We start from the raw sequence: 23516 nt of genomic DNA, 5'->3' as shown, positions 1-23516 counted from the left end.
GAACAACAATTCATAATTTCATATTTCAATTTGGGATTCCCAATTTGTCCCGAAATCCAGAAAATATTTCGGGATTCCCCAAAATTTGGTTTGGGATTGGTCTTTACATTCCTGTCTCGAAAAATTTCGGTTTGGTTCTAAATACCAACTAGTAATATAGTGTAGTGATATTCTTCTTCATTTGTAAATGAGAGGTCTTAGGTTTGATTCTCACATATCTTCCTTAAGGTAGATAATATCGTTTGTTAAAAAAAAAAAAGAATTGTTATTGACACTTCAAAAATCTCATTTTACACTCCAAATTTTCTATAATTAGAAAAAAAATACAATTATGAGGAGTCTATAATTTGATTTTTGAAGTGTTAATAACAATTTAAAAAAAAAACTCTAAATACCAATTGGTTGGTTTCAATGAATAATCTTTCAAATTAAAGGAAAAAGGGTCCTCTGTTCACTTCAATCACTTCACTCACGCCTTTTGTGCCGTCTGGCGCCGTTTACTTCACATCCTCTACACTCAAACAAAATCATCCCACCACTCACATCCCACCACGTCACTGAACGAAACTGATCCACCCTAAAACCCCCAATCTTATTGGTCCATACATGAAACTTTAATAGACCGGTCAACAGAGGAACATCGAGAAACCAACCACCAAAGTCCAAACCAAGTCCAAAAAAAATTTGAAACATTGAATTTCGCCACCGCTCAGATCTACTGAGAGAGGCTCTCACTCCCCCCATCTCTCTCTCTCTCTCTATCTCTCTCTCCCCGAGCTTCCCTGCCTTCAACAATGCCTGCGACGGACACAGACTTCGATCTCAGAGTACTGTTCCTCCAAACCCTAACAATTCCACTTCCATTTTCTCTTTAATTTTCTCACATTATCTTTCTCTGTATTGGTGCAGCCGTCGCCTCAGTCCGCCATCCCAATCGGGTCAGTTCCCCACCTCCATTTCTAGGGTTTTAAGCTTATGTATTAATGGGCATTGTGTATATGTAAGTGTGTATATATGTTTGTGGGTGTATGTATGGGATTTTGAAATTTTGTGCTTCAGAGAGTTCGCATTTGCCGATGTGGGGAATTTGGAGCATTGCATTAAGTATTTGAATCAGACACTTGTTACCTTCGGATTCCCGGCGTCACTTGATCTCTTCGCAAATGATCCGGTCAGTTTTGCTTTTATTTTTTAATTTGCTCCAGCAAAATTCTCTCTCCCTCTCTCTCTCTCTCTCTTTTTCTTTTTGATTGATGTATTTTTCAAATTTGTATCTGCTGCAATTTTGTAGGTTTCTGTTGCTCGGACTTGCAATTGTATGTATGCTTTGGTTCAGCAGAGACAAAGGGATGTTGAATTTCGAGAGTCCGCTAATGAACAGAGACAGCGGTATGATTCTCTCTAAAACTTATGCATTATTTGTTTGGACTTAGATCTCTGAATGATAATTTGAGTGGAAAATGTGTATAAAGTTTCTCCTTTTTGTTTTCATTGGGGTTTTATACAATGTTTTGGGTTAATTTACTTGTATTATGTATTTGATTAAGCACATTGTCGTTATTTATTGGGTTTTTATACAATGTTTTGGTTTAATTTACTGGTATTATGTATTTGATTAAGCACATTGTCATTATTTATGTTTGTCCGTTTTGTATGGACCTTTCATTTAGTTGAAATTTTTTTTCGAATTTCAGTGTCCTGACGAGTGATTCCAATGCTTGTACTATATTTTTATGTTATAGGCTGGTGTCTGACATATCAAGATTAGAAGCTAAAGTTGAGAGGCTTGAGGGGCAGTTACAAGTGAAAGATAGGGAGATAGCAACAATGACACGAACGGTTAGAAACTTTCATTTCTTTATAAAGGATATTGTACTGGTTTTGTATTTTTATTGATTCTTTTGGGAATTCTCTATGATTAGGAAGCTAAAGCTACAGCAGCTTTTAAGGCCCAAATTGAGAAGCTACAGCAGGAGCGAGACGAGTTTCAGAGGATGGTCATTGGCAATCAGGTTGGGCCATTTGAATTTAATGGACTTTCTTTTCTGAATTTTGGTAGCTTCTATGTGAAAATGGACAAAAATCCTGACCAGTATCATTGCTATGTTGATGCCGCAAAAGCAAGTTAGGACTCAACAAATGCATGAGATGAAGAAAAAAGAAAAGGAGTACATAAAGTTGCAGGTATAATATTATCTACATGTATTCTTATCCTGTGAGGAGAACATATTGGCTTCCTTAGGTTTAGAGAAATTGGATTTTATACGTGACCAACAATTACTCGAGTGGACGAGATATTAGATTTGGAATGAAAGAGTGATGCCATTCTAATTTCAGGAGAGGCTAAACCAAGTGTTGATGGAGAAAAAGAAGGAATCTAGATCAGGCATGGAGATAATGAATTTGCTTCAGGTATTAAAAGGCTGACTTACTTAAATTACCTTTTAAAATTTCAAGTTAATCCACCAAATTTTACATTTCTCTCCCTTAATATTACGTGCAAACAGAAAGAAGGGAGGCAGCGTGGAACATGGAATGGAAAGAAGGCTGATAATGATTTTCATAAAAAGATTGTATGTAGCTTAATTGTCTTATTTAAGCTTTTCGGAACCACTTTCTTGTCAAATTTTGAATTTACATTATTTCCAGGTGGATGCTTATGAGGCAAAAAATCAAGAACTAATGGCAGAGAATTCCGATTTAAAGGCATTATTACGATCCATGCAGGTAATGTAAATCATTGTTGTCAATTTTGTGGCTCATGACTCCCAGTTTTCACTAGGTGTACATATCTTTAAATGGCAGCATCTTTAAACATTTTCACTGACTGCCGTGGCAATTTTTTTAATCCTATTTTTGGTTTTTTTGTGTTTTGCTATTTCATGGTAAAGAATTTGTGTAATATTCCTGTTCCTGTGGGTGAGGGGAAAATACCAAAAATATTGCTAGAAACATGGATTGTTATGTTGAAGCAGAACTTTTTGAACTATCTACCTCAGATTAAAAATCATGAGCGTGAATCACATTATAGGTGAGAGGTCTTAGGTTCGATTCTGGCCAAAGACGAATTTGAACCACATTATTGCTAGCCCATTGTGAGGCTAAGCCCACGCCCTTCCCCTTAGTGTAGATAATACTAAAAAGGTCGTACCCAGTGCACAAGGCTCCCGCTTTAAGCAGGGTCTGGGAGAGGTGAATGTCGGCTAGCCTTACCCCCATTTATGGAGAGGCTGCTCCCAAGTCTCGAACCCGAGACCTACCGCTTATGGGCGAAGGCACTTGCCATCGCACCAAGTGCGACCTCTTTAGTGTAGATAATACTGTTTGTTCAAAAAAAATAAGAAGTAAAAAAATCATGAGCGTGATTCCTGTGCTTGAGTTTGGAAGCAGAAGCCATACATAGGGTTATGGGAGATGGGGCCTGCTAATTTGCTTTTAGTTTGTTGGATCTATTGTCCTAGTTTACTTTGGGGTGATGTTAAGTTTGTTTCTAGGACACCCCCTATATAATGAAGATTCTCTCCTTTTATTGCCTGATCAGTAAGTCAATGCATCATTTTACTACACTTTATTGTAAGAAGTTTATCCACCACTTTGTTGGAAACAAGCATGAAATCAGAAGCCTTTAGTGTATGAATGTGTTCACGTTTCTAAGATTGTGTCTTTTAATGTTTAGTGCTAAAGTATTAAGGACAGTTGAAGAATTGCCGTCTTCACGTTGCTAGTTTCTTTCGTAATCTGTGCATAGGAGGAACTATATCCTGGATATAGGGTAATTTGGAGTTGTAAGATTTTGTGCTTCCTTCGTGCCCAATGTGTGTAGTTGTACCTATGTATTGTTATGTTGAAGCCGAACTCTTTGAGCTATCTACATCAGATTAAAAATCAAGAGTAATTTCCTGTGCTCGAGTTTGGCAACAGAAGCCATACATAGGGTTATGGGAGATAGGGCATGTTAATATGCTTTTAGTCTGTTGGATCTATTGTCCTATTTTACTTTGGGGTGATGTTAAGTTTGTTTCTTGGACACCCCCTATATGATGAAGATTCTCTTTTTTTTTTTTTTTTTTTTCTGCATGAATATTTAGGAATAGTAAGTTAATGCATCATTTTACTACAGTTTACTGTAAGAAGTTTACCTGCCACTTTGTTGGAAACAATCAGGAGCCTTTAGTGTATTAATGTGTTCACGTTTCTAAGATTGTGTTTTTTAATGTTTAGTGCTAAAGTATTAAGGACGGTTGAAGAACTGCCCTCTTCACGTTGCTAATTTCTTTCGTAATCTATATGAGAACAATATCCTGGATATAGGGTAATTTAGAATTGAAAGATTTTGTGCTTCCATCGTCGTGCCCCATGTGTGTAGTTGTACCTTTTTGTTTTATTCCCTGCCAAATATGCTATGGTCGCAGCCTTCCTATTTTTTTCCCTCTGCATCATGTTTGTTCATATCATTTTAATTCAAATCCCTCTGTTCTGTCTTTATTGTGTAATCTTTTCTTTGGTCCCCATTTACTTGTCTGTTTCTATCCTATTCTATGACAACAGCTTCTAAGGAACTGTCATTTCGTCTATTGATGCTCACATTTTGTGACACCCATTTTTGCTTCGTTTCTGTTGTATTATTTTCGTTTAGGGTTTTGGGTTGAAGAAACCTTCAGTCTTTGAAACTCTGTACCTTATTTTCGGGCATTAATCCTTGTGCCATGTAGGAAACTGATCTCTATCTTCGTTAGATGGTATCATAATTTGTGGATTCTTTTGTGATAGGAGTTCAATGTCTTCATTTTGTGTAGTTTCTGAGGATGTAGAATGTGGGCATGTTAAGTGGGAACTGTAGTCAGCATCTAGGAAGCACCTCCCCCTTATCTAACATCTTTACATCACCATATTAATTTCATGTTTGTCATACGTCCAGTCATATTTTGTGTTGAGAAGTCTCCACTATCTGTTTTCTTCATATGCCATTGGGTCGTAACATATACTGGATTAGTTGCCTTGCAGGTTGATATGCGCGATTTCATAAATGCTCCAAATGGGCTCTCCAAGCAGTCCCGGGATGTAAATGAACGAGTTGAAACTGACCACACTCTGTCTCCACTGGGCGGGAGGACGGTATTACACTTTCTAAATGGTGCATGGATGAAATGTGTCATTGGTTCAAGTGCTATTTGTATCATTGAATTTACTCCTTGCAGGATGTCTTTGACTTGCCTTTTCACATGGCTAGAGATCAAATAGAAGAAAATCTTCGAAATAAGATGGCTTCCATAAAGGTAGTTTGTTTTCCATTAATAAATGTTCATCATGTATCTTGCAAAAAGATGAAGTACTGATGGGTTTCGTTTCTTATGTTATAAAGGAGCGCATGGTTCAATTGCAAGATGCACAAAAAGAAGCAGAGGTTACATCTGAAGTAACCGAGAGGGAGCTTGAGCTTGAAGCTCAACTTGTTGAGGCGAGGAGCATAATCCAAGAGCAGGTTTCATCCTTTTGCTCTTTATGTATATATAGACTAATGATCTCTGGCGAGATATTTTGCATGTTAGTTGCCAGGCTGTGGTTCATGACCACACATTCAATGGTTCGAATAGACTTCTTCTGCATCTCCTCTTGTAAAGTTATAGTTTCCTTTTTACTTTTAAGAAGCTGAATCTCCAACTTTCTGGTTCTGTTTCTGTTTCAAATGCTAGAATTTCTTTGGGAATTTATATACCCGTTCAACAATGTTATCTTACCATTCAGTTTGTGCAAGTAGTGGACTAGGCATTTTCCAGTTCAGTGATGTAATTCTGCTGTTTATTATGTTTTTGGTTGAGGATAAACATAGAAAATTGGTTTTATTGCAGGCATCCATAATGGCTAAACAATTGGCTAAGTCCGAGAGGCCAAGGTATTCCCCTTGTCCCATTTACTCTTTCTTTTAAGTAGATATTTATATGGTTATATATTATGTAGGAATCTGAATGGCAGCCATTTTAATTCTGGCGGGGAATCTAATATTTCATCACCTGCTGAGGTAAAAATAAGATACTTATACAAACTTCTTCTAATTCTTAGGTTTGAAAATGGTGATTCGGGTTTTTCAAATTCACATATATTCTTGTAGAGTTTCCCCACATATTTCTATGTTCCACAAGTCTTATGTACAAACTTAAAAACCGCACAAGTTAGAGAACTTGATTACTTTTTACCACTAGATTGTTCATCCCCGTGCTTTTTGATATGTCAGCCTCCATCTTCCTGTGTGTGTGAGAGATACTTTTCATACCGCGATAGTTTTAGATTCCTCTCATGTTGCAGTCTAGACTTATTTCAAACGGTTGCTTCTTGGCAAAGAACCTTAAGCATCACCTTAGAATAGAGCAACGTAATAAAAAGATTATGCAAAGAAACTAACGAAGATGTCACCTACGTATTCTTAGCAGTAGGTCTGATGTTCTTCTCGATTTGATGTTCAGGGGGTAAGAAACTAACGAACCTGGTGACACCGAATTCTTTTGGCCAATGTCAAAGATTGTTGAAGCTGGCTGTAGTATGGTGAGATAAATGACAATAAGCATGTAAACTATTCTGTACTTTCTTTCTGACCGAAGTATTCCGAACACTCATTCCGCGACTGTAACGTAGAAGACTGTTAATCTGTATTGCCAATGTAATTATTATCTAGCTTTCCTTGTGGATATATGCCTCAAGCAGTTTAATCGAGTTTTATGATTACCTTTGACCTGAGATATCATAGTTGTCTTGTTCTTGCAAAGTCCTCTCACTTTCCTAGATCTCTCATTTATTCCTATCTAAGTAGGATTGCCGTGTGGGATGATACGGCTGCAATTTTATGAAGCACGGCATCAGATAATGAAGCATGCAAGATGGGGGAATTATCACGACCGAATATCCTGGCAGGATGCAAGTATTTTAATTAGATGGGATAAAGCAATTGCATGCGTTATCACATGTACGGAAAATAGGGATTGCATGCAAGACTTGGAGCTAAAATGGGAGTCTATCAGGTTGCTACAAAGGAACATTGGGCTTTTTGAATGATGGTGATGATAAGGTGGCAACAATCAGATAATTGACCTTTGGTCTTTTATGCTAAATGATTTAGCATATTGGCATATGCTTTTACGCCGTGAGTCAGGGTGTAGACTTTTATGAAGCTAGATTCACTCAGTATGAATGTTGATAAGGATTGCTCAATATGATTATCAAACAGTGGTTGATTATCCATTAGTATCAAGACGTGATTTATTATGAGCTCCTCCAATTCAACACACAACTGCCCTGCGCAAACCTCTCAAACACTTAAGATTTTTATTTTCTTTTTCTTGCTAACACATTTTCAGTTTGGATAAACAGCACTGAACAACACTGGAGTCGTAGAATCAATCGGCTGAGGAGCACCTTTAGTTTAGATAAACAACACTGCTTTGAGACCGATTGGTTATTTATCCAAGTCTTGGTCAGTAAGGATTTTCGAGTCTTTGTTGGAAGAGGTCATCTCATCAGTCTTCTCGGCGAAGTGAGGTGTTACAGATTACTACATTTAGCACATTGAAAGTTGAATTTATTATTGAACTTCGCAGAACTAGCAACCTTGTCTTCAGGCTCTAGAACCTGAAGGCAAAGACGTGTTCCTTCCTCAGTCGTAGTGGCGAGATCAAGAAGTTAGTAGTGTGCTCAACGCCACATCAACATATTTTACTTTCCGGCCGAACTCGGTTGACGAGTTGGTACGTTCTGCATTCAACCGAATGACGTAGTTAGCTCATTAAATACTTAGTCTGCGCGTCACGTAGGCTAAGTAGTTTTTAAAGTCAAAACATAGTCCAACCCAAACCATTTTCTTTGTATGAATTTTTATTTTAATACTAATCACAGCAATTAAGTTCTCACATCACCTTCATCAGTGGAGATATTAATGGGATGACGGAGGATTACAGCCTTTTTGAGTAGTCCATAAGTTTAATGGAGTGGAATCCAGTTTCTTAATGTAGTTTGGTTAACTGATTTCTCTCTAATCTCCTTAATTAAGTAATATAACCATTCTACCCTTCCAAAACACCCAATTGTAAAATGCAAGAAACACAAAACATGAAAAGTCAACTTCATACGTGATTTTATGGTTCATTGAATCAATGATGCTTTACAACCACAATTGATTCTTCTTGTTTTTCAACACAAAACGGGGGTTATTTCTAACTTTCTAGACTACTAGATAATACGTGCATTAGTAATATATTGTGGTGTTGTGTAAAAATTCTCTCGTGCGTACGGGTTGTGCGCAGAAGTTCCGAATGACTTAGTAACGACGATATTGCAACCGAATATCAATGTTATGTTAACGATGCTCATTTTCGTTAGATTGTTCTTGTCACTGACCACAAACAACGCTTGTGTGTGCGTGTGTGATTACTTTCCAACTTTCTAATCAACTTTCTAGATTTCTGGATAACACGTAAACGCATTGGCACAATGTGATTGCGACACTCAAAATTTTCCTCCAATAATTGTCAATTTATTTCCTTTTTAGGTAATTAATTGGCATATGCAAAATATGTTAACGCATGAAGTGGTAAATAAGAAGCAAAGGTGACTTGTCTTAAGAGTTTGGTAAAGCACATGCAAGATAGGCCGCCCAACACCAATGGAGCTTTGATTGGATGCATGTTTAACGTAAGCTTAAGAATAAAGGTGAAATTCCTCTTTCTCTTTGCCTTCCTTCCTTACCTATATCACTTGCAATATTCAAATAAATTACAAATAAATTACAAATAAATTAACTTAAATCTACTTTTTGGATTGTTAATCAATCTTCAATAATCAAAACAAGAGGATCATGCACCCCAAGACACCATCACATGCCTTCAAAACCGGATTCAAATCTCTCTATATTTATACACTACCATTCTATAAACATAATACTTCGATTAAACTTCTCATCATTGCCTCGAAAACCCAGAAACCAAACTGCAAAACACATCGATTCAAGTCCTCAATTTCGTTCCAGATAATGGGTTATGAACCTAGAAGGAAAATGGAAACGAAGGGAGTTTCGGCGCTTGGAGGGGATCAAGAGTTTTTGTTCAACAGAAACCTCTCAAGAAACTCCTCATCCTCATTGGGTTGCTCTTCTAGGGTTTATTACTGTAGGAGCACTGAAGGGGTTCCATTTAACTGGGAAATGCAGCCAGGAACACCGCGGAACCCTCCGAAAGAAGAAGTGATTCCACCGATAAGTCCTCCCCCGGCTGTGCTCAGCTTAGGGCTACCCAAACCCTGCATTGATCAACATCCTCGTAGTAATAAGCCTCCAACAAGCCCTCTGCATAGGCTCAAGTTTTGGACAAAAAAAAGTAAGAAAAATAAACAACGTAAGAATAATTTTCAACACAACGTTAATGTTGTTGGTGAGTCAGATAAGTTTGATAAGGTCGAGTTTTGCAGCTCTGACTCTGAGTTCATGGCATCATCAACTTCGCCTCGGAACTCAAGCTCTTCATTTTCATCCTCGTTTTCCTTTTCGAAAGGGCAGTGCGCGAGTTTAAGGAGTACTCCGGCAAGGGATTTGTTCACTAGTTCTAGTCATTTCAGCTGCAGTCCTTGGAAATTTAGCTAGCTTCTCACTAGTGCTGGAAGGCGAGTTTGATACAGCGTGTCGTTAAGTTTTGCATTATGGTTTGTAATATACTATACATTTGTTCGTTTCTAGCAAGGTTCTTTATTAAATTCTGACTTAATTCTTAGCCATCTAGATGTTATTACGGTTAATAAAAAGTAATGTTAGGGAGACTAAATTTGTAAACTAAATGACATGAAAATTGGTGATTGGATTATTACTTAATCGTTGATAAATGTGCTTATTTTTTATTAGTGACAACTCATTTGGTTTGCTAATTTAGTTTACAACTTTAGTCTCTCTAACATTACTTGTGTTGAGCAAAAAAAAAGAGCGCGGAGTCTGATGCATTAAAAAACAATAATCGTCATGCATGTTGGATTACGAAGAGGCAAAGTCCAAATATCATTAAAAAAAATTGTCATGCATGCCTGATTACGAAGAAGCCAATTCTATCAAAAACTATATTTGTTTATAGGTGCTGCACAACAACTGTACTTGACCAAAAGTTAAAAGTAACAACCATGCTTGAATAATGGTACAGCTATCTACTGAAAAGTATACCCCTTGTCTCCTATCTTGGAAGGATTTGATTTGTCATGAATCCACTGTACGAGCCCAAGAAAGGACTAATCACTAGTCTTTTGCATGAATTTGGATGCATGTGTGGAAAAAAAAAAAAAAAAAAAAAAAAAAAGATGCATAAAGCTGCACATCAAAACTAAAAGGATAAAAAATCCCACCATTTTGTACAAAGATATCAGGCAAGCACCCAAAGCAAAGAGTCTCCACCAAAAGACACTTGCAACAAATCAAGAATAAAAAATAATATATCAAATGAAGTTGCGGAATGTTCATTCAAATCCAAGCGAAACGAAAAAGTATGAAGCTTTACTGACCGTTATGTTCTTCTCTCCAAAAAAATAACGAACAGTAAAGAATGGTATGGGAAAAGCTCGTGCGGAAGAACTGATCAAAAGAAGTTCAAAAAGGGTTTGGAACTTATCTAAAACCACTAAAATGGGGGAATTCGAATTCTTTTCTCTGTTAGCCACCTAGCATGAGATAAACCCCTAAATAAAAAATAATAAAATAAAATAAAGAGAAGTTCGCAACAAACAAACTTCTCAAAAGAAAATAAGAATGCTACCCACGTGAAGAGTTTAGACTTGGAAATCCAAGTCGTACAATGCATGCATATAATGTCCCCCATCAAATTAAATTCTTCTTTCAAACAATTTGCCACACCAAGATGAGACGACTTCACTTTCGGTCAGAGAGAAGTAATGTGGAACAAGGACTACCTATTTTTTCTGCAAAATGTGGGAGATTGCACAGTTAGTGGGAGAGGTTAAGAGAAAGTGGTGAAAGACATGGCCACTATCTCCCCCACGTAAAAGCTCTAGAAGCCCTCCTAGGATGCCTATAAATAGGCATTAGCTGCTATCAGAAGAGGGGAATGAAACAAAAAAAAAAAAAGAAAAAAAAAAAGAGAAGAGACTTTGCAGAAGTTAGGAGAGAAATCAAAGAGGTGAACTGCTGCAGAAATTCAATGAGAAAAGGCAAACAGAGAAGAGGATACACAGGAGCAGGAAAAGCTACAAAGCATTCAAAGGTATAGCCATTTCATTCTTTTTAATCTCTTTCTGGGTTGGTTCTTTCTTCTGCTTTGTAGGAGGAAAAGAAGCACTTTGCTTCTTCAACCTTGTTCATTCCCCAACACAAGGAAAAAAAGGAGCTATAAAAAGTCCAAAAGCAACCACCGACGCAAGTCCGTCTGAACAACCATCAACGTCCATGCCGCAGATTCAAGTCGTCAATCACTAACACTTTGACAAACACCAATAAAGACATTTGCAGCACAGGCACTGACGTTAAACGGAAAACTAAAACGACGTAGCAGCCATGCCGCAATCCTCCTCCCTCTCTGCCCAACTTGCCGCTACGACGCCACCGAACACCACCACTTCACACAACACCAACGGCCACAGCAGCCACGCCGTCCTCCAGCCTAGCGTCATAGCATGCTCCATTTTCTTGTCGACGGTGTAAAAGAAGGTGGCCATGAATGAAGTCCTTTGCCATGAGAACAACAACCGCAGTGGTTGCCAAAGTTGAAATGGTTGCTGCTTCGTTTTAGAAGCTCAGTTCAAAGAATTTGGCGATTGCTACTGCTCCGTTTTAGGAGCTCAGTCCAAAAGAATTTGGTGGTTGCTGCTACTCCGTTTTAGGAGCTCATTTCGAAGAATTTGGCTGTTACTGCTGCTCCGTTTTAGGAGCTTATTGGAATGTCCGAGTGAAGAGGAATATGACTCAAAGAATTTGACACAAAATTGGAGAAGGAAGTCACACCAAAAAGAAGGATGCTTCCAGCAAAGAAAAGAAAACAAACCCTGTCGCCGCCGTCGTCTTAAAATTAAGAAGAAATAGAGGTTGCTGGCAAAAAAAAAAGAAGAAGAAGAAGCAAAATCTTCAAAAAAAAGGAGAAAATAAAGCTTGGTGAAGGACACTCACATAAGAGTCAAAAAAAGGAAAAGCCATCTCAAAGATTTTTTTTACAAAGTTGCTGTGCTACTCTGCCACTTGCTTTTATGTTTTCATTAAACAATATGAAAACAAAGACTCGTTAAGTCTGCAATCTGTTGTGCAAGAGACAAAAGTCAATAACAAAAAGAAAGATAGCAAGCATGGAAACGAAGTGCCAAAGGTACCAAAACCGAGAAGAAGAAAGAGGAAACAATGGATTATTCTACTACATCCACTGGGTAGTTTTAAAAATTCAAAGGAAAAGACCAAGTCAAACGAGTCTTTCACAATGGAAAAGGCTCCAACTTTCATGCTTTTAGACTCCTATTTCAACTAGGATTAAAATCCTACAAAATCCGATGGCCTCCATCAAGTTAAAATTAAACATGGAGCAAGAAATGATACCAAGCCAAAGATACTACACGAAGCCAAAGTCAAAATATTAGTGAATTAATTTCACTTAGGCACTCAAATGGCACAAAGCCGCGCTCCAAATTCAACTGGGATAAAGCCACAACAAGTTTCAAAAGGGCACAAAGCCGTATCAAATCTCAAATGGCATGAAGTTGTATCAAGTATCAGAAGGCACGAAGCCGTAACAAGACTTAAATGGCACGAAACTACATATTGCTCCTTGCCAGCATGAGCTAAAACTGCATAAGACATCAAAAGCTCCAATGGCTTAAAGTCCTCACCTACAAGAGCCTAAACTGCACAAGGCATCAAAAGCTCCAATGGCAAAGTTCTTACCCGGATGAGCTAAAACTGCACAAGGCATCAAATCCAAACAACTATCAAGCATACAAGGAACTACGAGTGACTTGATCCCTCAATGAGGGTACATAGGCAATCTAGGGCTCTACCTAGATGCAGTCATAAAATCATATAAACACCCAAATCCTCAAGTTACGATTTATTCATATTAGAATCAAAGGGTATTCCTTTCCCAAAAGAAAGGTTGTAATTAATAGGCGCATAGCCTAGGATGGGTCGAACTCAAGCTAATAAAACCCTATTCGAAAAAATGAATGAGGGTGAAATTGTGTTGAGTGAATTATTTGTTTATATATTATGTACAATTTTTGCTCAACATGATTTTGGCATGCCCAGTGGGACCCATTTTCCCTTTCATCTCTAATTTCGAAGATAATTAATGTGCTATGTTTTTTGTTTTTTTGTAACAGGAAACATGGCGCCACAAGTTACTGTTTACTTCCACAAATTCCCTGCTGCTGAATCTAAACTTGGATGTGGAAGGCATGCTAGTCACCGAATCTCATTCACCATTGATCAAGTCAACTAATTGCAGCATGGTGAAGAAAAAGGTAGTGACAAAAACAAGCAAGGTGGCTGTTAAAGTCATCAAAGTTGGACCAAAGAAATGCCCGTCCAAGAACGCCTTGAGGAACACAAGGAAGAGAGCGACACGAGCTCTTAGGAAGAAGATCGCTAGGGAGCGTGTACTTGAAGATATTGAAATCATCTCAAGGGAGCTTCTTGAAGCTATTTCATCCAAGGACACCAAGGTGCCTCGACGCAAGATCGTCAAAGTAACATCATCACCGCCTATCAAGGTTCCTATCATCACTCAAATCATGATCGGAACAATCCTGGTCACTCTATATACAACGAAGTCAGTCATGATGACCTCCATTGAGGAAGATGAAGAAATTCTACCAATAGTGTCCGAAAATGTTCAACAAAAGGCCAAGGCCTACGAACTTGTCGAGGAAGGTAATAACATTCAACTCGAGGGGCCTATCACACGTGCAAGGGCCCGAGCATTGGTAATCCACTCTTCTGAGAGTTCATCTTCCCTTGGAGACACTCTTGGAGGAAACAAATCTTTTTCCCAAGAAGAGATTCCTAGAGTAATGACTCAATTCCAAAGGTTGGAGATAAATGAAGATTTCGACTTTGAGAACATGCAAGTTCTGATGACTGGCGCATCAAATACAGAAGAACAACTGCTAGAAATGCAACGAAAACTAGCAGAAAAAGAAACATAAATGGCAACTTTGGTAGCTGATAAGGAAGCTGAAATTGTGACTTTAGCAGCTCAATTAGCCGTTCAAGCTAGCATAAATAATGCTGGAGATAGAGCAAGGAAAGAAATAGAGGGAGAAAGTTCCAGTGCCAACTCACGCATCAAGATATCGATGCAATTTTCGTTGAAAAGATTCGTGAATTTCAAATGTCTTTAACAACACCAAGTCTCGGATACCGGAAGCCCTATCCAACTCATTATGATGCAGTGCCATTTCCCCGAGGGTATAAAAAACCAAGCTTTGATAAATTTGATGGTTTGAGTGGCTTTCCTCAAGAACACTTAGCTCATTTTTACTCAGCTTATGGGGAAACATCGCAGTCAGATCCCTTATTGGTTTGGCAGTTTGTTCAATCACTTAAAAGGTCTGTTTTCACATGGTACACTCAGAGCCATGATCTATTCTAACATGGGATGATATGCAAAGAGCTTTTCTGGCTCAATTTGTTAGTTCAAAGAAAAAAGTCACACTAATGGATTTGGCTCAAACGACACAAAGGCCCGGAGAAAGCACGAGCGAATTCATTACAAGATGGAGGAGCCTTAACCTACAATGCATGGAAAAGATTTCTGAATTTTTTGCAATGCAAATATGTTACAACAACCTCATCCCTGAGATTGCAACATTTGTAGGAATTGTGGAGCCTGGAACTTTCGACGAGTTGGTATCCAAGGCAAGTAATGTGGAGAAGCAGATGTCCCAGAAAAATGTGATTAGAAAAATGATCCAAGACTTAGAAAAGAAATCTGACACCAAGAAAGGAGATAACAAAAGAACGCCGAAGAAGGGAGATTCTATGGCGATATTCGTCAAAGTAGACAAGAAAAGTGACAATGTAAAAAGAAAAGAAGAAACCAAAGGGGTAATGAGGCTTTTGCTTAAGGAAAGAAAAGAAGTTAAATATAGTTTTAATGATGAAGATGTTGGAACTATCTTCGATGAACTCCTTGCAGCAAAGATGATCACGCTTCCTGAACCAAAGCGTCCTGCTGAAGTAAATAAGACCGATGATCCAAAGTATTGTCGATATCATCGACTTATCAGCCATACGATAGAGGATTGTTATATCCTTAAGGATATAATTTAAGAAAAGATCAACAAGCATGAGATTGAGGTAGATTCATCTTCGAACCATCAAACGGCAACGTCCAACATGATCGAAGGAAAATCAACACCCTCCGCTCCATTACCAGAAGGGTCAATCCCTGTAGGATTCCATGTCGATAATGAAACCATAGTTTTCCATGCTTATCTTGACATGCCTCATTCTGGAAATCCAAAAATTCCAACTTTGTACGAGCTCATGACGACACCAAGTTTTGATTTTTGGGAGGATTCGTCATCACTTGAATCCAAAGATGAGTGTCAAAGCAGCTGTGAAAAGAAGGTGAAAAAGATTGCTAAACGTCTTTCTTCCACAAAGCGATCAAAAGGAAAATTATGGAGTGGATCACCCTCAAATGATGGAAAGAAAAAGAAGAAGAATACTCAGAGAAGGCCTAAACTCTTTCAAGATGATGAGTACAAGCAGCCTTTTAGAGCACCAATAACCCTCGGAGACTACCTCCCTCCAAAACTTATTAAAAATAAGGGAAGTGAGGAAGAAATTGGAAATTGTCGCACGACCTCTGTGAAATCCACAACGATGATGAGGTAGATGAAATAACTCTACGCTCTGGCCAAATGATCCTGTATGCGGACAAGAAAAGAGGAAAATAAGTAGTTGATTTAGTCAAACATTCCGATAAACCAAGTGCAAGACAAGTTCCAATCATTACCATTGTAGAGCCTGCAGTAGAAATTTCAATCTCAACCACAAAAGCAAATACCTCTAAGAGACATGTAAAAGATGTACCAATCACTACCATCTTAAGCGCATTCCATCTCTTCTCAGTGTGTACGATGCTCTGAAAATGTCAAAAGAGCTTAGAGAAGCACTCATTATGGCTTTGATAAATCCTGAAGTGTTTGAAACAAACTTCAAATTTGCAGAAGTAAATACAACGTCGCCAAATTAGATCTTGCTTGATTATAGATCAGCAGTAAACCTGCTTCCTCTTCGAACACTTCGTGCTTTGGGGATGAATGTTCGTCAACTAACACCATCAATGCTAACTATTCAGGGCTTCAATCAAGTGGGACAAAAAGCAATGGGAACGATAGCATTACAAATGGAGATAGGAGAGTTGTACTTTGACGCCCTTTTCCATGTAATTGATGCTAACACATCTTACAATGTTTTATTAGGGCGTCCGTGGCTTCATACATATGGTGTTGTTCCATTTACACTCCATTAATGCTTCAAGTTTTTGGTGAATGGCGAAGTCAAGAAAGGTCTAGCGGACACCGACCCATTTAGGGGTGAGGAGGTGAATTACGCAGATGCAAAATTCTACAAACAGTCAAAGGTCACTTTTTCACAACCAACAAAAGATGAAGTAATGCAGAAAGAATCACAATAATTAACTATGGAAAAGGCAAAGTCGTCGAGGTTGGTCAAAATTGCGAGTTCTAAAACTCCAAAGTCCCGAAAAGTAATTCTCAATTGCTCGTTAAGAGATCGAAGAGAACCTAAAAAGAAAGCAATGGAACAAATCCAAAATGCATTTGAAGCACTCATAACCAGCTACATGAAGCCTTTGCGCAGAATCAACCAATCAATTCCTAGAGGCAGTTTGATAGTCTTAACAAATCTGCAAAGGAATAATGGTCGACATGGTCGCATTGTTTCGTTCAAAAGAAATGAGTCCTCATCAAAAGTTCCATTAAAGATAAAAGCGAAGAGGCATAAAGCTAAAAAGAGTGCTATCAATGTCACAGTACATCAAGGAAATGGAATGCTCAAAGCATTTGTCTTAGAAACCAAGAATCATGAGTTGGAAGGCTTTACTAATCTCGAGAAAGTAATATTGACTGAAGAAGAATCTAGCAGCAAGCCACCTCGAGTTTTTGTCTTCCAACGACTTGGTAAAATCACCAACTCTCAATATAAGAATTCTCATAAAAGCAAAAATTGGAGAGTCAAAAGCCAAAAGGTGAAGATAAACCGAGACAAAAATAATAATGCACAAGAAGAGGAATGAGATGTTGTTCAAGTTAGTATGATCGGTAGCAAAAAAAGAAACAAGGAATCTGATAACGAGCCAATTGAGCCTGTTAGACAGTTCCCCACATGCTTTCCTGTCAAAAAGAAAAATGGGCAAAGTCGTATTTGCGCAAGCTTCAGAACCCACAACAATGCACCGCCGCTTCTAGAAAGTGAAGTTTATGGAATGGATGAGGAATCAAGCACAGAAGAATAGGTTCATAATGTTACTCAAGTAAACTGCATCACCATTGAAGATGAAAAAGATGAGAATGGTGATAACTCAACCGAGTTTATTGACAACGCTCATCCGGCACCGCCTCAAATAGAAGATGGGGGCAAGCCACTGTGGATGAACTCTGAGAAATCAATCTCGGAACAGATGACGAGCCAAAGCCTATATTTGTAAGTGCCCTACTAACATCGAAAGAATTAGAAGATTACAAATGTCTTCTCCAAGATTACCGAGATGTGTTTGCATAGGGTTATCAAGATATGCCTGGTCTAGACACTAAGGTGGCAGTTCATAGATTAGCTGTATCAAAAGAAATGCTTTATGTTAAACATGCACCACGTCATTTTCGACTTGAGCTTGAAGTACAAATTAAGGCTGAAATTGACAAACTGATAGACGTTGGGTTTATCAGGGAAGTGCAGTACCCTACATGGCTCGCCAGTATCGTACTAGTAAAGAAGAAAAATGGATAAATTCGTCCAAAAGACGAGTTCCCGCTTCCAACAACTGAATTATTGATAGACGCCATAACTGGTTTTGAGGCTTTATCTTTCATGGATGGATTCTCAGGGTACAATCAAATTAAAATGGCACCTGAAGACGAACAACTTACAACATTCCGCACTTCGAAAGGAATCTACTGTTACACTGTAATGCCGTTTGGACTAAAAAATGCAAGAGCCACATACCAAAGAGCCATGACAGTCATTTTCAATGATATGTTACATAGCACCATTGAATGTTATGTGGACGATCTTGTCATCAAAACAAGAAAAAGGGAACGTCGTTTGAACGACTTAAAGAAAGTCTTTGACAGACTCCGAAAACATCAATTAAAGATGAATCCTTTGAAATGCGCATTTGGAGTGACATTTGGAAAATTTCTTGGCTTTGTGGGAAGGTACCGAGGAATCGAAGTCAACCCTTCAAAAATCAAGGCAATTATGGAAATGCCTCATCTTCGAAACCTGGGAGAACTACGAGGACTACAAGGAAGACTGGCATACATCAGGAGATTCATTTCAAACTTATCTGGGAGATGTCAACCATTCACAAGGTTGATGAAAAAGGATGTGCCTTTCGTGTGGGATGACGCATGTCAAAACGCTCTTAGCAGCATTAAAGAATATCTTTTGAAACCCTTGGTGTTGATGGCTCCAATTAAAGGGAAACCTTTAATTTTGTATATTGCAGCACTTGAACGTTCACTAGGGGCAATGCTTGCACAAAACAATGAAGGAGGAAAAGAAAATGCGCTCTACTATTTAAGTCGAACGCTTGTAGGGGCAGAGCAAAATTACACCCCTATTGAGAAGGTTTGCTTGGCCTTAGTTTTCGCTGTGCAAAAACTACGACATTACTTACTGTCACACAACATTACATTGATATCTAAAGCAGACCTGCTCAAATACTTGATGTCAAAACTAGTGCAATCCGGTCGTCTTGCAAAATGGTCTTTGTTACTATCGGAATTTGAAATTAAGTATATCTCTCAGAAAGCTATAAAGGGACAAGCACTAGCTGATTTCCTAGCAGCTCACCCTATTCCCGACAACATGGAGTTACCGAGTGACTTGCCGGATGAAGAAGTATTCTTGACATACATTTCTCAATGGCAACTTTATTTCAACGGAGCAGCAAGGAAAAAAGGCGTCGGGACAGGTATTGTGTTCATCACATCACGTGGAGGCCTAATCCCGTATTCATTTTCCCTCATGGAGTTATGTTCAAACAATGTGGCAGAATACGAGGCATTCATCATTGGACTTGAAATTGCACTCGAACTACATGTTGATAGCCTTCAAGCTTATGGTGACTCACAACTAATCAACAAGCAAATGAATGGTCAATATGCTGTGAAAAATGAAAATCTAACCTCTTATCATGAAAGAGCAAAACACTTGGTGTCACAATTCCAAGAAATCAACATTGCTCACATTCCTAGGTCTGAAAATAACAAAGTTGATGCGTTGGCAAAGCTAGCAGCATCTTTAACTCTCCCTGAGGAACGAGAAGTCAAAATTACAGTTGGAGAACGACATTTACTTCCTTTAACATTAGAGCGGATTGAAGAAAACCATGAAGTCAATGCGGTTACAGTCCTAGAAGTAGATGAATGTTCTAATTGGTGGCAATCTTTGATTGACTATCTTCAATATGGAAAACTACCAACTGATCCCAAAGGTAGAGTTGATGTATGAAGAAGGGCCAACTGATTTGTGTATCTGAATGACACACTATACAAAAGGTCTTTTGATGGAATATTGCTAAGGTGTTTATCAAAAGAAGAAGTGGCCTATGGTCTCTCCGAAACTCATGCTGATATTTGCGAAGCCCATCAATCTGGACCTAAGCATGCAGCTCAATTGAAAAGACTTGGGTATTACTGGCCTACAATAGTTCAAGATGTGATGAAACATGTGAAGTCATGTCGGGCATGTCAAATACATGGAGACTTCAAGCACCAAAATCCATTACCCCTCCATCCGACCATCTTGTCTTGGCCATTCAATGCATGGGGTTTAGATGTGATAGGCATGATAACCCCAAAATCGTCCCTCCAACATCAGTACATCCTCGTAGGCACAAACTATTTCTCAAAGTGGGTTGAGGCAATACCGTTAAAAGAAGTGAAAGCGGAAGATGTTGCAAATTTCATAAAGAAAAACATAATATATTGCTACGGAGTCCCGTCCAAAATAATCTCAGACAACGCTCTCTACTTCAAGTGTAGGGCCATGGTTAATCTTTGGAAAAAGTACAACATTCAACAAGCCTTCTCCGCAAGTTACAACCCAACTGCCAACGGTCAAGCAAAGGCTTTCAACAAAGTGTTGTGCAACATCCTAAAAAAGATGGTGGCAAAGAACAAAAGAGACTAGCATGAACGCCTTCCCGAAACATTATGGGCCTATAGGACCACCGTCCGTACATCCACCCGATGTACTCCATATAGTTTGGTGTATGGATTAGAGGCTGTGCTACCTTTGGAAATTCAACTGCCTTCCTTCAGAGTAGCCACACAATTGACAAATCCCAAAGAAAATGTAAAAATCAAGCTAGCGGAACTTGAAGCACTTGATGAAAAACGACTTGCAGTATAACAAAGACTTGAAGTCTATTAAGCTCAAGTGGCAGGTGCATTCAACAAAAAGGTTAAGTTTAGATCGTTCTCTGTTGGGGATTTAGTCTTAACCGTTCGAAGACCCGTTGTCATCACCAGAAAGATGCAAGGAAAATTTGAAGCCAAATGGGAAGGATCGTATGTTGTCACCAAAGTCTTCACCAAAGGTGCCTACGAACTCTCTAATGCCAATGGGAAATGCATATACCCATGCGTTAACGGAAAGCTCATGAAGAAGTTCTATGCATAAACAGTGTGAAACGAACTCCGAGAGGGAAGCAAGTCAAGATAAAATCTTTTCCTCTGAACTACGTATGACTTGATTCCTCAAAAAGGGTATGTAGGCAGCCTAGCATTAAAGCTGGGTGCAGTCATAAAAAAAATATAAAAACAAAAATAATTCCCAAAATTAAGGGATGAACTACGTTTGGCTTGATCCTTTCACAAGGTATGTAGGTAGTCTAGTTTTATTACTAGATTCAGCCGTAAAAACCACTTTCTTGAAATCAAGGGATAAACTACGTTTGGCTTGATCCCTTCACAGGGTACGTAAGCAATCTGATCCCCAAAATTAGATGCAGCCATAACTCATCAAAAATTATATATTTTTCCTGGAATTAGCATTTGTTTGAATTGACATATGCTAGTATTTGTTTGAACTCTTCGCATACGAGAGTTTAAAGCATGGATAGTTTTCACTTATGTAGAATAAAAAAAAATCAAGGCAAAAGTCCAAAAGAAAAAAGGAGTCTAATGCTTTGAAAACAATAATTGTCATACATACTTGACTACCAAGAAGCTAGGTCCAAATGTCAAAACTATATCGGCTTACGGGTGCTGCACAGCAGCTGTACCCGACTGAAAGGTTAAAACAACAGCTATGTTTGAAAAATGGCGCAGATATCTACAAGGAAACATGCCGTGTAGACTAAAAGCTAAAAACAACCGCTATCGAGAGAGAGAGAGAGAGAGAGAGGTAAGGGTACGGGATTACCAACTAAAGCGTTTAGATATATATATATGTATGTATGTATGTATGTATGTATGTATATAGAGGTAAAGGTACGGCATGCTAAAGCTGAACACAGCACGTAAACTGAGTAAGGGAGATATTTAAAAGAATATGATTTGAATAACATAAAAAAATTCAAATAAATCTCAAACATACTGGGTTCAATAAACCCATTATTATCAACCAAGTTTGCTCAAAAGAGTCTGCTCAAAAGAGGAAAAACCAACATAAATATCCCAAAGAGCAGAAGCGCAAAAACAGAAACAAAACCGCATGAATCCTACTCCGGTTTGCTACAAAAGTGGGGCAGGGAAGCAATCGAATTCAAAATTCCTTATTCTGCAGATTTGTTCAATGCTTCGGCACGTTCAACATCCCGGAGAAGTCCTTCATTCGCATCAATCCGGGACTGACGAAGTTCTACATCCAATTTCTTTTGTCGCTCAATTGAAGCTTTAAGGTCACTCACTCGACACTTAACAGCAAGTCTTCCAGAATCATATTGTTGACGAAGAACACGAGCAACCTCCTCTGCTTCTTTAACAGGCAATTCTTCAGCTTCAATTTTCTTAAGCTCCTGAATGGAATTGGTTAACTCTGACTCCAAGGCCTTCTTTGTTGACAAACACTCATCATGTCGACGAAACAAATCACGAATCTGATTACCTTGATCAATAATCCCAGCATTATCAGAAATCTGCGAAGCTACATATTGCTCCTCGCTAGTATGAGCTAAAACTGCATAAGACATCAAAAGCTCTAATGGCTTAAAGTCCTCGCCTGCAAGAGCCTAAACTGCACAAAGCATCAAAAGCTTCAATGGCAAAGTCCTCATCCGTATGCGCTAAAACTGCACAAGACATCAAATCCAAACAAGTATCAAACATACAAGGAATTACGAGTGACTTGATCCCTCAACGAGAGTACGTAGGCAATCTAGGGCTCTACCTAGATGTAGTCACAAAATCAAATAAAAACCCAAATTCTCAAGTTACGATTTATTCATATTAGAATCAAAAGGTATTCCTTTCCCAAAAGAAATGTTGTAATTAATAGGCGCGTAATCTAGAATGGGTCGAACTCAAACTAATAAAACCCTCTTCGAAAAAATGAACGAGGGTGAAATTGTGTCGAGTGAATTATTTGTTTACATATTATGTATAATTTTTGCTCAACAACTTGATAATAAAAATACATGATTTGTATATGGATTTAATGGTTTTTATTTGTTTGGGAGATTAGACTACCAGGGTCTGCCACTAGTTTGCAGTTTAATGATAATCATCTTTACCTAATTTATTATGCTGGCTTAAAATGTGACTTATCCCGAATTTACTACCAAAGACGGAGCCATTATTTTTTTATCGGGTGGGCTATAATTCTAAGCTACGTAACATATTATAAGAGCCTCCCAATATTGTTTCTCTCGTCCACGCCTAAAATGTATATAGTGTATAAAAACATATAAATAAAATCTTAATAAACAAAACTCGATTGTACTAAAGTAAAATTTTAATATAATACTTAATTTTAATACAATGAGAATATGTCAAAGACTAAGACAATCAACAAAAAAAGCTCAACAAACATAAACAACTTAGTAGAATCCTACATTACGTATCCTAATTTAAGTGCAACATGTGAAACATTAAGGCCTCTTTTGGTACGCTGGCACCAACTAGGACTAAGAATACAAAACCAGGTGTTTGGTGTCCATATGTATTAAATAGTCACTGGATTAAATAATCTGGTCCCACCTCCTTTATACGGCTTACACCGGCTTGGTTATACGCTCGAAAAACACCATATTATTTAGTTGGGTAGAAACACGCTCGCTCGCTCGCTTTCTCTGTCCTCTGGTCGC

General features: G+C 38.3%; 2 protein-coding genes across 3 annotated transcripts; both read left to right on the top strand.

The window, feature by feature from the left end:
* The first annotated feature begins 665 nt into the window (after window positions 1-665).
* Window positions 666-6734, top strand: LOC126597236 (uncharacterized). 2 transcript variants are annotated; one of them, XM_050264021.1, is made up of 16 exons: window positions 666-827; window positions 910-938; window positions 1060-1171; window positions 1292-1389; window positions 1743-1839; window positions 1923-2012; window positions 2122-2184; window positions 2338-2412; window positions 2508-2573; window positions 2650-2727; window positions 5005-5115; window positions 5199-5276; window positions 5363-5482; window positions 5850-5893; window positions 5959-6019; window positions 6462-6734. In XM_050264021.1, exons 1-16 carry the CDS (start codon window positions 795-797, stop codon window positions 6474-6476), a joined length of 1170 nt encoding a protein of 389 aa, XP_050119978.1. In that variant the 5' UTR covers window positions 666-794; the 3' UTR covers window positions 6477-6734. The 2 variants fall into 2 exon arrangements, with proteins under 2 accessions (XP_050119978.1, XP_050119979.1); XM_050264022.1 differs by lacking the exon at window positions 5959-6019.
* Window positions 6735-8869: 2135 nt separating this feature from the next.
* On the top strand, window positions 8870-9818 carry LOC126597429 (uncharacterized). Its single transcript, XM_050264227.1, has one exon. The coding sequence runs from the start codon at window positions 9017-9019 to the stop codon at window positions 9620-9622; it is 606 nt and encodes a 201-aa protein (XP_050120184.1). The 5' UTR covers window positions 8870-9016; the 3' UTR covers window positions 9623-9818.
* Window positions 9819-23516: the final 13698 nt, after the last annotated feature.

The sequence above is a fragment of the Malus sylvestris genome, chromosome 13, assembly GCF_916048215.2.
Source record: "Malus sylvestris chromosome 13, drMalSylv7.2, whole genome shotgun sequence".
Taxonomy (NCBI): domain Eukaryota; kingdom Viridiplantae; phylum Streptophyta; class Magnoliopsida; order Rosales; family Rosaceae; genus Malus; species Malus sylvestris.
The sequence above is the reverse complement of the archived record's forward strand: the minus strand, read 5'-3'. Positions and strand labels throughout refer to the sequence as shown.

Coding starts and splice junctions, on each gene's coding strand:
- LOC126597236 (XM_050264021.1), top strand. CDS start 795: ATGCCTGCGACGGACACAGACTTCGATCTCAGA. Junction 828..909: donor ACACAGACTTCGATCTCAGA/GTACTGTTCCTC, acceptor GTATTGGTGCAG/CCGTCGCCTCAGTCCGCCAT. Junction 5,277..5,362: donor ATAAGATGGCTTCCATAAAG/GTAGTTTGTTTT, acceptor TATGTTATAAAG/GAGCGCATGGTTCAATTGCA.
- LOC126597429 (XM_050264227.1), top strand. CDS start 9,017: ATGGGTTATGAACCTAGAAGGAAAATGGAAACGAAGGGAGTTTCGGCG.